The sequence below is a fragment of the Microtus pennsylvanicus genome, chromosome X, assembly GCF_037038515.1.
Source record: "Microtus pennsylvanicus isolate mMicPen1 chromosome X, mMicPen1.hap1, whole genome shotgun sequence".
Classification (NCBI taxonomy): Eukaryota; Metazoa; Chordata; class Mammalia; order Rodentia; family Cricetidae; genus Microtus; species Microtus pennsylvanicus.
In genome coordinates this window covers 16323848-16335796 of record NC_134601.1, presented here as the reverse complement: position 1 = coordinate 16335796, position 11949 = coordinate 16323848, and the positions used below count along the sequence as shown (strand labels likewise).

General features: G+C 40.4%; 1 protein-coding gene across 2 annotated transcripts in view; it reads right to left on the bottom strand.

Moving 5' to 3' along the window:
* Window positions 1-7642: 7642 nt before the first annotated feature.
* The window catches only part of Mtm1 (myotubularin 1), a 128855-nt gene continuing 124548 nt past the window's right edge, over window positions 7643-11949 (bottom strand). For both annotated transcript variants that reach the window (XM_075957591.1, XM_075957593.1), the window contains exon 15: window positions 7643-10007. In XM_075957591.1, coding sequence (XP_075813706.1) covers window positions 9840-10007 — 168 coding nt within the window. In that variant the 3' untranslated portion in view covers window positions 7643-9839. The remainder of the gene's footprint in view (window positions 10008-11949) is intronic.

Sequence of the window (11949 nt, the reverse complement as noted above, 5' to 3'; positions counted from 1 at the left end):
AAACAGGCAGGGCCCATGGAGTTGGTCCTAGCTAAGCCCACTTAGCATTTAAAAAAAGTGATCCTGGTCATAAAATGATTTCAGATGTGCAATAAAGACAGATTCAGATGAAAAAGACCTCTGAATGGGTCACAGTGTTGGATAAATGTACATAGGCTTGGGAGAGAGAAGAAAAAGAGTATAGACAGTTACAAAAAGGAATAGTTTTAAAAATAAAAATCCTTTAAGAGACAGTAAAAGTAATATAAAAGTATAGTCATAGATTAAAGGAGTAAAGAAAATTAAACCAAGTAAAGATGGAATATACACAGAGAGTCTAGATTATGTGTTTTCTTTGCATTTTTTGACTGCAAAAAGACATTTGATTCTGAGGGCTGCTAAGTTAAACCAACATAAAGGTATCTTGACTTCAAAATCTGGGTCTAATGATTTGTTTTGGAAAAGAGGTTCTGCTTTCATTTCCACCAAAGATGAGAACCTGTGGATTCCTTCCAGGCTAGTGTGGTTTGAGGGAACAAGATACCCCCAAAGTTCTCCACGAACCCTAAAATTACTTCACACAACAAAAACCAGGAAGGCGTTTGGAGAAAACTAAGCCTGAATTCCCCAAATGATTGTTTATATTTTTTATTATTTAAAAGGGGTTGGGTATAAATCATTAATGGTCACAATCAATCTCTCTTTTTTTAAAATAAATAAGCGAGATATGGTATAGAGATGAATACTTTGCATTGGTATGGATCTTGGTCTGTTGATACAGATTTAAGTTCAATTTTGTTATATGTATATTTCTGCTCTTAATTAAGGTATTGTGTTTGTGCCACTTATTTAAAAATGTAATGTATATTAAGGAATGCAGATTAATAGTCATTTATAATAGCCAAATTTGTAGTCATGATAGTTAAGTTTTCCAGATGTACAGAGATATTTCAGATGGATAGGTATTCTTCAAATCTTTCAAAGACCTACAGAACTCAACATTTAAAAGGTTTTAAGAACTTAGACATCTCTCAACAGTGCAATATGTCTGCTTCTGGAAGCACCAATTACTTTAAGAGGATTATGGGCATCAAAAAGGCTTCTTATGGAGTTTGTTAGCCATTTGGGCAAGAAACTGCTCTTGCCTGGACTGCTTGATGGCATGCTATACAAATTGGACATGCAGGACCCACAGAAAAGTGACTGCTGAACATTCCAAAAGACAGGATGGTCCTTCAGGGCTCCTGTTTCACAGAAGAAAATGCCAGACATTCTTCAGGATACAGAAGAAAGTAACTGACAAACTGCCAAGATAGGTGAATCAGCCTTTCAAATTTCCTGCTTTGTGGAAAAATCTGCCAAATACTATGGGCTTGTAGGCTGAAGATGGATGCCACAACATTACAGAAGAACTTTGGGTGACTGACCAGGCAGCAAGATGTCTCTGTTAATTTTAAAGTTTTGGAAGTTGCTTACAATGCACTTCCTGTTTACTTAGGTCATATTATATATCCTTCTAAGGTCTTTGATGGGGTTGAAGACTAGATAGTCATAGTTACTTTCCTCTCATGACTTAGCCAAGCCATTTTTAATATAAGACTTAGACTCCTAAGAATGTAATAGCTATTGAAACATTTAGCATATGTTTATTGCTTTGATGTTCATGTTGATTGTAATTCTAATTTTTATGTATGTTTTGCCTCTTCTTTTCCCTGGACAATACTTGATATTTGTTCTATTGAATATAGTTTTGCATTAGGCCTAGAACTCTCTTATTTAGACAAAGGGGGGGGGGTTCTGTGGGAACTCCTTCAGCCAATAGCTTTTAAGATACTGGACCACTTTGGGTCTGGTCTTATGTAGTATAAATACAGATGAAACCGTGTGTTGGTCTCTTTTCTGTGGGATTTGGTTCCAGTTCCCAGCATTTACAGAGAACTGCAGATTGCTATTATTTCTATAAGTTTATGCCCAGATAAATAAACCTTTCTTATACTCCACTCCAGGATATTGTAGAACTCTTTTGTATTCCAACATAGCATATTGTGGTTGCCTGCACAAGACTGGCACACAATCAAGTCAGTCAAAATTCCAGCATGGAAGGAGAAGGGGCAAGGAATCCCCGCTGAAAAGTTATTGACAGTTAATGGCTCTTGTGTGTGGGGGGGGAGGGGGTCAGCTTTCTTCACATGTGTGGCCCCTGGTAGGTTGACCATGATTCATTGGATGGTTCAAGACTTAAGTGCATATATGGAGCACTAATTTGGATTTTATGTTTTCATGGCCGCATAGCTCATTTCTTTTAAGCACTGAATAATATTCCATTATCTGGATGTACCAGAATTTTGTTTTGTTTTAACATTTCTTTACCTCTGTATTTTTAACCAAATTGTGGTAACTGTCTGATAGACATTTTGACAGCTGCTCCAAAAAGTGATATGAAGGGTTGTGCCTGGGCATGGGTTTTGAAATTCATCTGGGTAACATCCAAAGTGTATGATGGCTGATCCATATGGCAAAGCTATGTTCGGCTGTGTAAGAGACATCAACCATCTGTTTCTCCAAGTGATTGCACCATGTTGTATTCTTACCAGCAATGAAAATGAGCTGGTGATGCTTCACACTTTCACCAAGATTTGCCATTGCTCATTCCAATAGGAGTATAGTGGTGTCTCACTGTGGTTTACATTTCCCTGATGGCATGTGGAGTGTATGTCATATGCTACTTGCAATAGGAGATAAAAAGATACATATACAGGTTACATATAGAGGACAGAAAAATCCCAACCACATGTGTGTGCTAGTGAGGTGTATGTTCAAATCTTTTACCTGTTTTTCCCACTTTAAAAAATCAGGTTGTCTTATTGCTGACACATACCTATAACCTTGCTTTATATATTGTTACAACTTCAAGGTCACTCTGGTTCAGACAGAAAGTTACTGGTTATCCAACAAGGACTACATAGCAAAACTCATGCTTGTGTTAGGGGAATCTCAATCTTTGTAGTCTCTTATCAGACATATAAAACACAAGATTTTCTCCCAGACTGAGATTTCTTTATTATTGTCTTAACTGTTTCATAATTTTTTTTAAAGTAGGGTCCTTCTTGCCAAGTTTTTTTTCCCCACAGAGGGTTTTTGGTATTGTGTCTGTCATTGCTAAGCCTGAAGTTGTCTAGATATGATTTATTTGTTGACTTTGTTTTTGAGACAGGGTCTCTAGATTTTCTTTAAGGACAATGTGTAACAGTTTTAGCCCTCAGCTGTGAAGGAATAAAAAGCCCACCTCTGTGGCCCTTGATCAACACTGTTATATAACTCTTACTGTCCTGGCTGATTTCAGGTGCCAACCTGACACTGCAGTGCAGGCGTGTGAAGAGACAGTCATGCTGGCCACCGTGGACAACCACAGCATGTTGGCTGGCTACTAGCACATGCTGACTTCAGTAGTTCCAACTAAATATTACAAGCCTCTTGCTGCTGTTGTTTCCACTGGTGTTCAAGGAGGCTTTCTGCTTTTGATTTTACTCTGAGTTTTCATTTTCTTCAGAAAGTCACTTCTGAGGCCTGAGGTACAGGTGAGATTCCCTAGAAAGCATGTCATGTCACCATGAGCCCAGTTCTGGAGGACTTTGAAACTACTGAGTGGATGTGAATTCAAACTACATGACAGAGAGGTTGCTGGTGGGCAGTACTTCTGGGGACAGTTTGACCTTCTCTCTCCTCAGTTCTGAGCCAGTGCGAATCTCCCTGAGGCCCTCTGCCATTGCAGTTGGATGGGAGGTGTATGGAACATGGAGCAAAGCAGGCAGAAGCCTTTTGCATTTCCTCTCCCATCTGCACTTGTGGTTATGTAACAAGTCACCAGCAGCAATGTAAGCATCTATCCTGGAGGGCAGAAGTCAAATAAAGTTAGGATTCTATGGGATTGTCTCCTACTTCTTCTGACATCTAAAGGCTACTGAACTCACTGGATCATGCCGTCTCCATCCTCACAGCCAGCCAGGCCAGGCCAGTGCTTCTCACGTGGCAAGGCTCTGACACTGTCCATCTCCCTCCTGTACTTTTGAAGACAAGAACAGCTAGATCGAGCACACTGGAAAAAGTCAGAATGTCATCTCAAGATCTGTTGTTAGCTTTGGTCAGCCAGCTTTTTATAGCTGTGACAATATACAGAGATTGAGAGACCTTGGAACACTTAGCCCTAAATGGGATGTCTTCATCAAATCTCCTCGTTTAGAGCTCAGGGAAGCCTGAGGAAGAGGAGACAGAGAGAATGTAAGGGCCAGAGGTGATGGAGGACACCAACCACACAAGGCCTCCTCATCACAACAGGACCGACAGGCGTGAACTCACACAGACTGAGAGTTCTAGCGCTGAAAGAAGTAGAAACAGGTTCCCATCCCTGCTAATCCCTTGCAAATGTATGTTTAGTTCTTTTCAACAGTCTCACCTGGGAAACAAACTACTCCTAAGGGTACAATGCATGCCGACCAGTAAATGGCCAAGCAGTTTATGGAAGTCCTTGTCTCAAAATGTCATGGCAGAGCTTTTTTCCTTAAATCTTTATTTGATTTATCCTATAGGTCCTTTGTGTACATGTGAAGGCTTCTGGTTTTCTGTTTCTCTGGGATTCCTGAGGGTGTGAATGAGTAGATCTCCATGTCTATACCTTTTTGTGCCTTTTGAACTCTTTCCTTTGGTTTGCTTGTTTTATCCTGTTTTGACGTGTTGGTTTTGTTTTATTATTATACCTTAGAAACATGTTTATTTTTAATGAAAGAGAAAAATAGAGTGGATCTGGATAGGAGGGGAGGTGGGGAAGTCTGGGGGGAGTGGAGTGTGGGGAAACTGCAACCAGGATATATTATATTAAAAAATCTATTTTCAATGAAAGAAAAAATTATCTTAAAAATTCCATTCCTGTGTGTCGACTGGCCTCTGTGGTGATGGCACAGGCCCTGCTATTCTGGTTACAGTTCCTTTTGGCCTGTGTTCACTCCAGAGCCTTGTCCTATTACACAGTAGCATTCTTTCCTATAGGTGACTTTGTTCTCCGCTGGCTTCTTTTCCTCCCTAAAGCCCATCTTCCAGCCTAACCTCAGGAAGCAGCCAGCCTTTCTCCTGTCTTTACAGATAACTGTCCAGAAAGAGAAGCCTAAACGTATCTGCACTTCACTGACCATCCTCGCAACCACCCATGCATTCTAATGAATGTATGCTGTATGCTGACTCTATGCCAGAATCCTTGCTGGCACTGCAGCCAAGAAGCAGAGGAGCAAGTATCTGACCTCCCTAGGAGGAACAAAGACACGCAGCACACAATTTCAACTGGGGATGGGGAATCGAGGTATTAGTGGAGTACCGAGCAGAGGACTTGAGATGAGAATGAGGGTGTTGTCAGATTTAGGAGATTCAGCCTGTGTCTCAACAAGTCAGCTGCAGTAACCCACTCCCAACAGAAGAGCCAAATTAAGAGTGAAACACAGAAAAGGGAGGGGTTTAATGTGGCTGCACTGGGAAGAGGGATAAAGAAATCTAGCAACCCATGTCCCCAAAGTCTACTTTGAAGGTTCTGCTATGAGGGCAGGGTTTAAACAGAAAACAAGAGAGATGCAGACTAAGCAGCCAGCCAGTTCCAAGGGGGAAGTTTTATGGAAGGGAGGTGACACTTGCTAGGTGATACTAGGAAGATGTGTTAGTTCTTTTCAGTTTCTTTGTCCTCAGTACCACAGCTCCTTGCCAGAGTTTGGAACATGGTTACCTCAGTTCTGAGGCAAAAGCAATAGGTTTTCCATGTGAATGTCCCTCAGCCTTGTTCCCCTTACTTGCTTGACCTAGCCCCTTGGCCTTTTAACCTTTCATGGTGTTTGCCTTATGTCCCAATGAGACTGTTTTCAAGTGTGTCTGTGAGGGATACCCTAGAATCCACTCTGAACTATTTTCCATTCCTAGTTTAATCACTTGTTCTTGAAACGACCTCTTCCTTTAACTGCCACCATGTGATGATTCCTTTCTGTGCTTCTTCCCCAATCTGCCTCTTCAGATCTTGGGGTTCATCACATTTCTCCAGTTGCATGGGCAATGTCATCTACCCCTTTGGGTTTTGTCCCCATGCCTGTTTTTCTTACTTCTTCTGTGAGCCACAGGTTTAAGTTGTATCCAGACACTTCATCAAACACAGCATGTCTCAAACCCATCCATCTTACACTCTGACTTGATTCACTGTTGACATACTCTATGTCAGAAAAGGAAGCAGGAAACAGAAACCAGTCTAGACTGAGCACCACCACTCTGGAAACCAAGAAAAGCTCTGAGACCCAGAGCTGCACCGTTTTCTTTCCTTTTGTTGTTTTCTTTTTCATCTTATCTTTCCAGCCACAGAAGATAACTTTTTTGACTCTTTTTAAGTATGTACCTCTGCTTGTTTCTTCATCAGGTCCAGCCCCCATCAGGCTAAACACAGTAACCTCAAACTGGCCTTTTCATGATAGTCCCTGTGCCCTCAAATCTACCTTTCACACATGGACTGCACCTACCTTTTTGCCTTCTTCTTCTTCCAGGCCTGGGTATATTGCACTGTGGGCATTCCACTTTTCTTTACACTGCATCACATTTTATGCATTAGAAGCTGCTACTCTGTTCCTTTGTTCTCCGATGAGTTGCTTTTGTTCTATCATCCATATATCCTAAATAAGAATTACTTTTGAACTTACATGATTGAAATGATATTACAGTCTTTGTGTCTGGTTTCTTTTAGTTAACGTGCTTATGGAATTCATCAATGTGATGTGTGGCCATAGTCATACGATGATTTTATCCTGGTGTGCAGTATTCTGTTGCTAAGAGTGTGCTACACCTTATCTGGCTCACTGTAGCTGGATACTTATTTCTAGCTTGTTTATGGCTATAAGCCACAATGCTTCTCTGAACATGGTGTGCATTTTTCTCATTCTTCAACAGTACAAATACCACGTAAAAGGGCGCCATTTTGACTTACCAGGTAATACCAAGTGTTCTCCAAAGTATTACACAGAGCTCCCACTGGCCAATGCTTCTGGATTTGGCAGACTTTTAAACTATTTGTAACATTGCCAGACCTGAGGAGAAAGGCCTATAATCCAACTATTTACGAGGCAGAGGCATGGGGATTGTAAAGTCCCAAATTTACCTAGGCAACTGAGTAAAATCTCATTTCAAAGTTGGGGCTGTGGCTAAGTGGTAAAGTAATTATTGAGCCCTAGGGTCAATTCCTGGAGCAGAACAGGGGTTGTGACACAAGAGTGTGGCATAATACCTCTCACTGTGTCTTCTATGTATATTTCGGATGAAAGGTGTGGTTTAGTTCCTTTTTGTTTTAAAAAAGGAAAAAAACCAGAATCTTTAAGAAATTTCTTCTATACTTACATTTAAGGAACACAGTAGGTTTTTGACAGATTCATAGAGATGGTTATCATATTTAAGAAAATCTCATAGTTATCCTGCTTTTGATAAGACTCCTAAAACTATTCTAAGAGAAAATCTCAAATACATTAGCAACTAAAAGTCCCTATGTTATCCATTAGACTTCTGGATTTCTCCACCCTACAAATCTATTTATTTATTTATTTATTTTACTATGGTACAAATGTAAACTGACTTGAAGCTCTAGACCTTTGTTTTTATAGGCAGTTTTCTTTAATCATCCTCAGTGATTATGCTTCATGCATACATACATCATCAGCAAATTCTTTGCTGTTAGGGATGTGGCTTAGCTGGTAGAGTCTCTAAATACAGGAAGCTCTAAATTCAGCCTCAGCACTGAATAAAAACTGGCCATAGTAGCATATCCTAGTGTTTTATAAGTGGAGGCAGGAGGATCAAGAGTTCAAAGGTCATCCTCAGCTGCATTAGGACAGTCTGGAGACTCCATTTTAATTTTTTTCACAGAGGGACTTCCACTCCTTGTCAAGGTGAGATGTTTTCTATCCTCTGTTCCAGGTGTATGTATGTGTGAGGTGAACTGGCATCAGTGTGCATTTTCCTTAAGGTCTCCAGGTGTGCCCATCAATAGTAAATTCATTTGGCCATTTATCAACCAGAAATGGAAGTAAGCTGGTTGTGACAGTGTGTGACTGTGAGATGTAGGTAGGAGGATCAGGAGTTCAAGGCCAGCTGTGGTGCCTCAGTTAAGCTGGAGGCCAACTTGAACTATATGAGACTTTAGGTCAAACAACCAAAAAAGAAAGCAAATGTTGCTACGATGATAAAAAATAAGCATGTGAAATTGATCCAGCAAAAGAAAATAAGCAAAAAAGATGGGCACCATGCACATCTTAAACACACACAGTTATATCCCTGGATATTCTGTTAGGTTTTAGTTAAATATATTTATTACAGCAGGTCTTAAATATTCATTGTCATGAAAATGTTTCCATGAAATTTTACAAAGTCCTTTGAGCTATTAGTATTAGCATTTTTTCCTTTTATGAAGTGACACTTTTTTAATTTATGAAATATTTACAGCGTTTACAAAAAGCAAAAGAATATCTAATAAAAAATTTTATACTTATAAAATCCATACATTACACTACTATATTTGAGATGTCTTATTTGGTAGACTGGTAAGTTATGACATAAAATAATTTACAAAGATAAATTTAATCTCTCTTAATTTGCCAAAACAAAACCATTTTAACTATAAATAATCTTTACAAATCATGGTAGAACATTAATTAAATGCTTTAACTCTAGCTTTAACAAATATATTTACTAAATGAATTAGTTCAGATATTGGATATAACTGTGCACTTAAAATTTCATACTACAAAACAAAATGAAAAAACCTGAAAAAGCAAACTGCCCAGTACTTCAAGTAATAATGTGCAGAACCAGTTTTTATGCATGCACATGGAAGAGAAACCCAACACCATTTAAACGGAGATACATAAACAGAATACTTTCAAGAATACACTAAAAAATGTACACCTGGGGCATTATTAAAAAAAAAAAGACGCTCTAGCCATAGCTCTTCCATCCAAGATGGTAAAGCCTACACTTTGGCAGATAAGCTGCACTGACTAGAGGCGTGTTTGCGAAAATATTCACCTAAGCAGCAGAAGGCAGCTGACAGCCTCACACAGTGCTATATATGGGGTTGGCCTCAACCTGAGGATGACTCAGTGTCAGACAAGCTCCTGGGGGAATTTAGAAAGCAGAGCTTGCAAAATTAAGGAGAAAAATCAAACCACATCACTTTTTAAATATAAAAATATGCTTCTCTTGAAAAAATGATGGGAAAACCTTTTATTTTCAAAATTTCAAAATGATGAAACGCTCATCTTTTTTTCTTACATTACCACTTATGGTGGTATAAAAATTGGCAATTATTTCAACGCCTTGCTCGTTGAATCTGCTGAGGAAGCGGAGTGCAATTTGGCTTTGGCAGTCCTGCCCATCTTTCCCATTTGGATTCATTTTAGATAATCCAAAGCAATTGTTGTAAGCAGCTGGAGGAAAATCCATTTACAAACACAGTTCCCCCTTGGATTTAAAATAATGTTTCAATTAAGTCCACAAAATATATACTGCATATGTAGCATTTATATAGATGTAAATTAAATTTTATCTTCGCAAAAGTGCTTTGTAAAAAATAGTGAGGATTTTCCAGAACCCCCTCTCGACTCATTTCTTCTGATTGCCACACAGACACTGTAGAGTTCTTATACTATGTATTACAGAAGGCACATACTCAAGAGTCTAAGATATTAGTTCAACTTCTAAATGGAGGCAGATATTTGAAATCTACTTTGTACACATGCTCAAAATGAAAGTCAACTATTTCACTTATCCAGAACTCAAGTGTAGTGCCAGTGATTCGCTCAGAAGTGAGTCTGCACATGGGGCATCATCTGTGAAGGACTGGAAGGTGAAGCAGGGGGGTCAGAAAGCTTGGCGGAGTTGGCGAGCTGCAATTCCTCAAGTTTCTTGATATAATCATCACGTAAGGCCAAGAGCTCCATGTAACGCTGCTCCACTGGGTTTGGCTGCTACAAAGAATCATATACATGTTATATTTGATGCCAGCCATGCCATCTGCCCACCGCCTTCATATTAACCCCTCTTTACCAAGAACTGATGTACAGATTGCACCATGGACACATAGAGTCCTAAAACACACAGTTAGCTTTCCACCACTGAGGAATACAGCCACACTTCTTCACACTTGCATGGCCACCCCTAAGCATTTATCAGACACAGTTGCAGATTTCTATGTTGTCCATCCCTAGATCCACTGTCCTCTTTCATTCTGCAGGACAGTTCTTCACAATTTGGCATGAGGCTCTTGTCTGTGTAGACCTGTGACACTTTTCCTAGAGGTGAGGATCCAGAAAAGCATTACAGTAATAATTTATATTCTTAAAAAAATCTATGTAACTGATAGCACTGTGTATTCACTGTGTGTCCAGCAAACTGTATTTGGCTCACTGTTGTGCTTTTAAATTCTGTCACTGCTGACTCCCACTTACAGAACACAGTCATGCCCATGCTAAGGGCACTCAGCAATTTCTAGGGCCCCTCAATGGTACATACACTGGTTTACTGAATGTCTTCCTACATATATACTCTTGCACAATGTAGCTGATGGATCTTCCTAGGCTTAGGGTCTATGAAGAGAAGAGTACAATCTCTTTGACTTCACTACATGCTGCCAAGTCATCCTTGATGTGTGGCCATGGCCTGGGGCTCCTGCTCCACGTTTTCACCAAGAATTGGGAACTTAAGACTTTCTGTCAACTTGAGGGCTAGGCTGTGATATGCCATGGAAGTCTGTGTCTGCACTGCTCTGTCAGTCCATCTTCCCATGAGCTTCCTCTCTGAATGAACACACAGCTGAGTGCAGCAGCACTCACAACCTCTGGACTGAGGTCAATTCCCACTTTGCCCCTGCCCAGCTGTCAATTGTGTGTGCCTGTATCAACCCTTCTGTAGAAACAGGCAATGCCCAGCACGGCTCTTCTAGCATTGTTCGGGGGGCACTGTGAGTCCGTGCCACTGTCATTCTTTCAGCAGTCAACAGGGCACTGATGTTGGCATAAAGGCACAATGGGATCCTTCTCAGCATGTTCATTTCTGTAAGCCTTTATTCTGAGATATACATCCCAAAGTGCACACATCTTAAAACGTCCAGCTCAATGAATCTCTCTGAAGGTGTATACTTAGGTGATGATCACCCAGATGAAGGCGTATGCGAGAAGAGCTCTGCGGGAGACTCATGTTCCAAGGCCATCAGAAGTGGCTTCCAGAAAGTTTGAGCAGCATATGAAACAGGAAGAAAGAAAAGCTAAAGCCTGTAAGAGTGCCCTCCTTTAGCACATATAGTAGCTTCCAGAACTGCCCTGCATTAGTCTGCGTTGAACTGTCTAACCAAGTAGTGACTGCCAACGAAGCTGTGACAGTGAGCACCTCTGTGAAAAGCTGAGAATCGGCCCTGCTAGCATCAGACACGTGATACGACCAGGATTCCTGAGCAGCAATCTTGAATCTTGAGGAGTAAGACCATGCCTTACTTAGCTTCTTGTGGCTGCCCTAACAAGCGAACACAAACTTTGGTGACTTAAAACAAAAGTTACCCACCCTCTGCTGGCCAAGTGTCATCAGGGCCACACACTCTCTAGAGGCACTAGGAATCCTTCCTGGTTCTAATCCTGTTTCTGATGCCACCTATGAAAATATTACTCTATATCTGCCTTTACATGGCCTTTTCCTCTCCTCTGCGCCTGCGCTGCAAATCTCCGTCACCTCTGATTTAGGTAGGAGAATGCCAATTGGTGAATCCAGGGCCAATGTAAATTACAATTGCAAATACTTATTATTCAAATAAGGTAACTGCAATGGTTGATCTTCATGTCAGCTTGACTGGATTAGGAATCACCTAGAAGACACACAGTATGTCTTGATGGAGACTCTATAGAGAGCTTTAACTGAGGA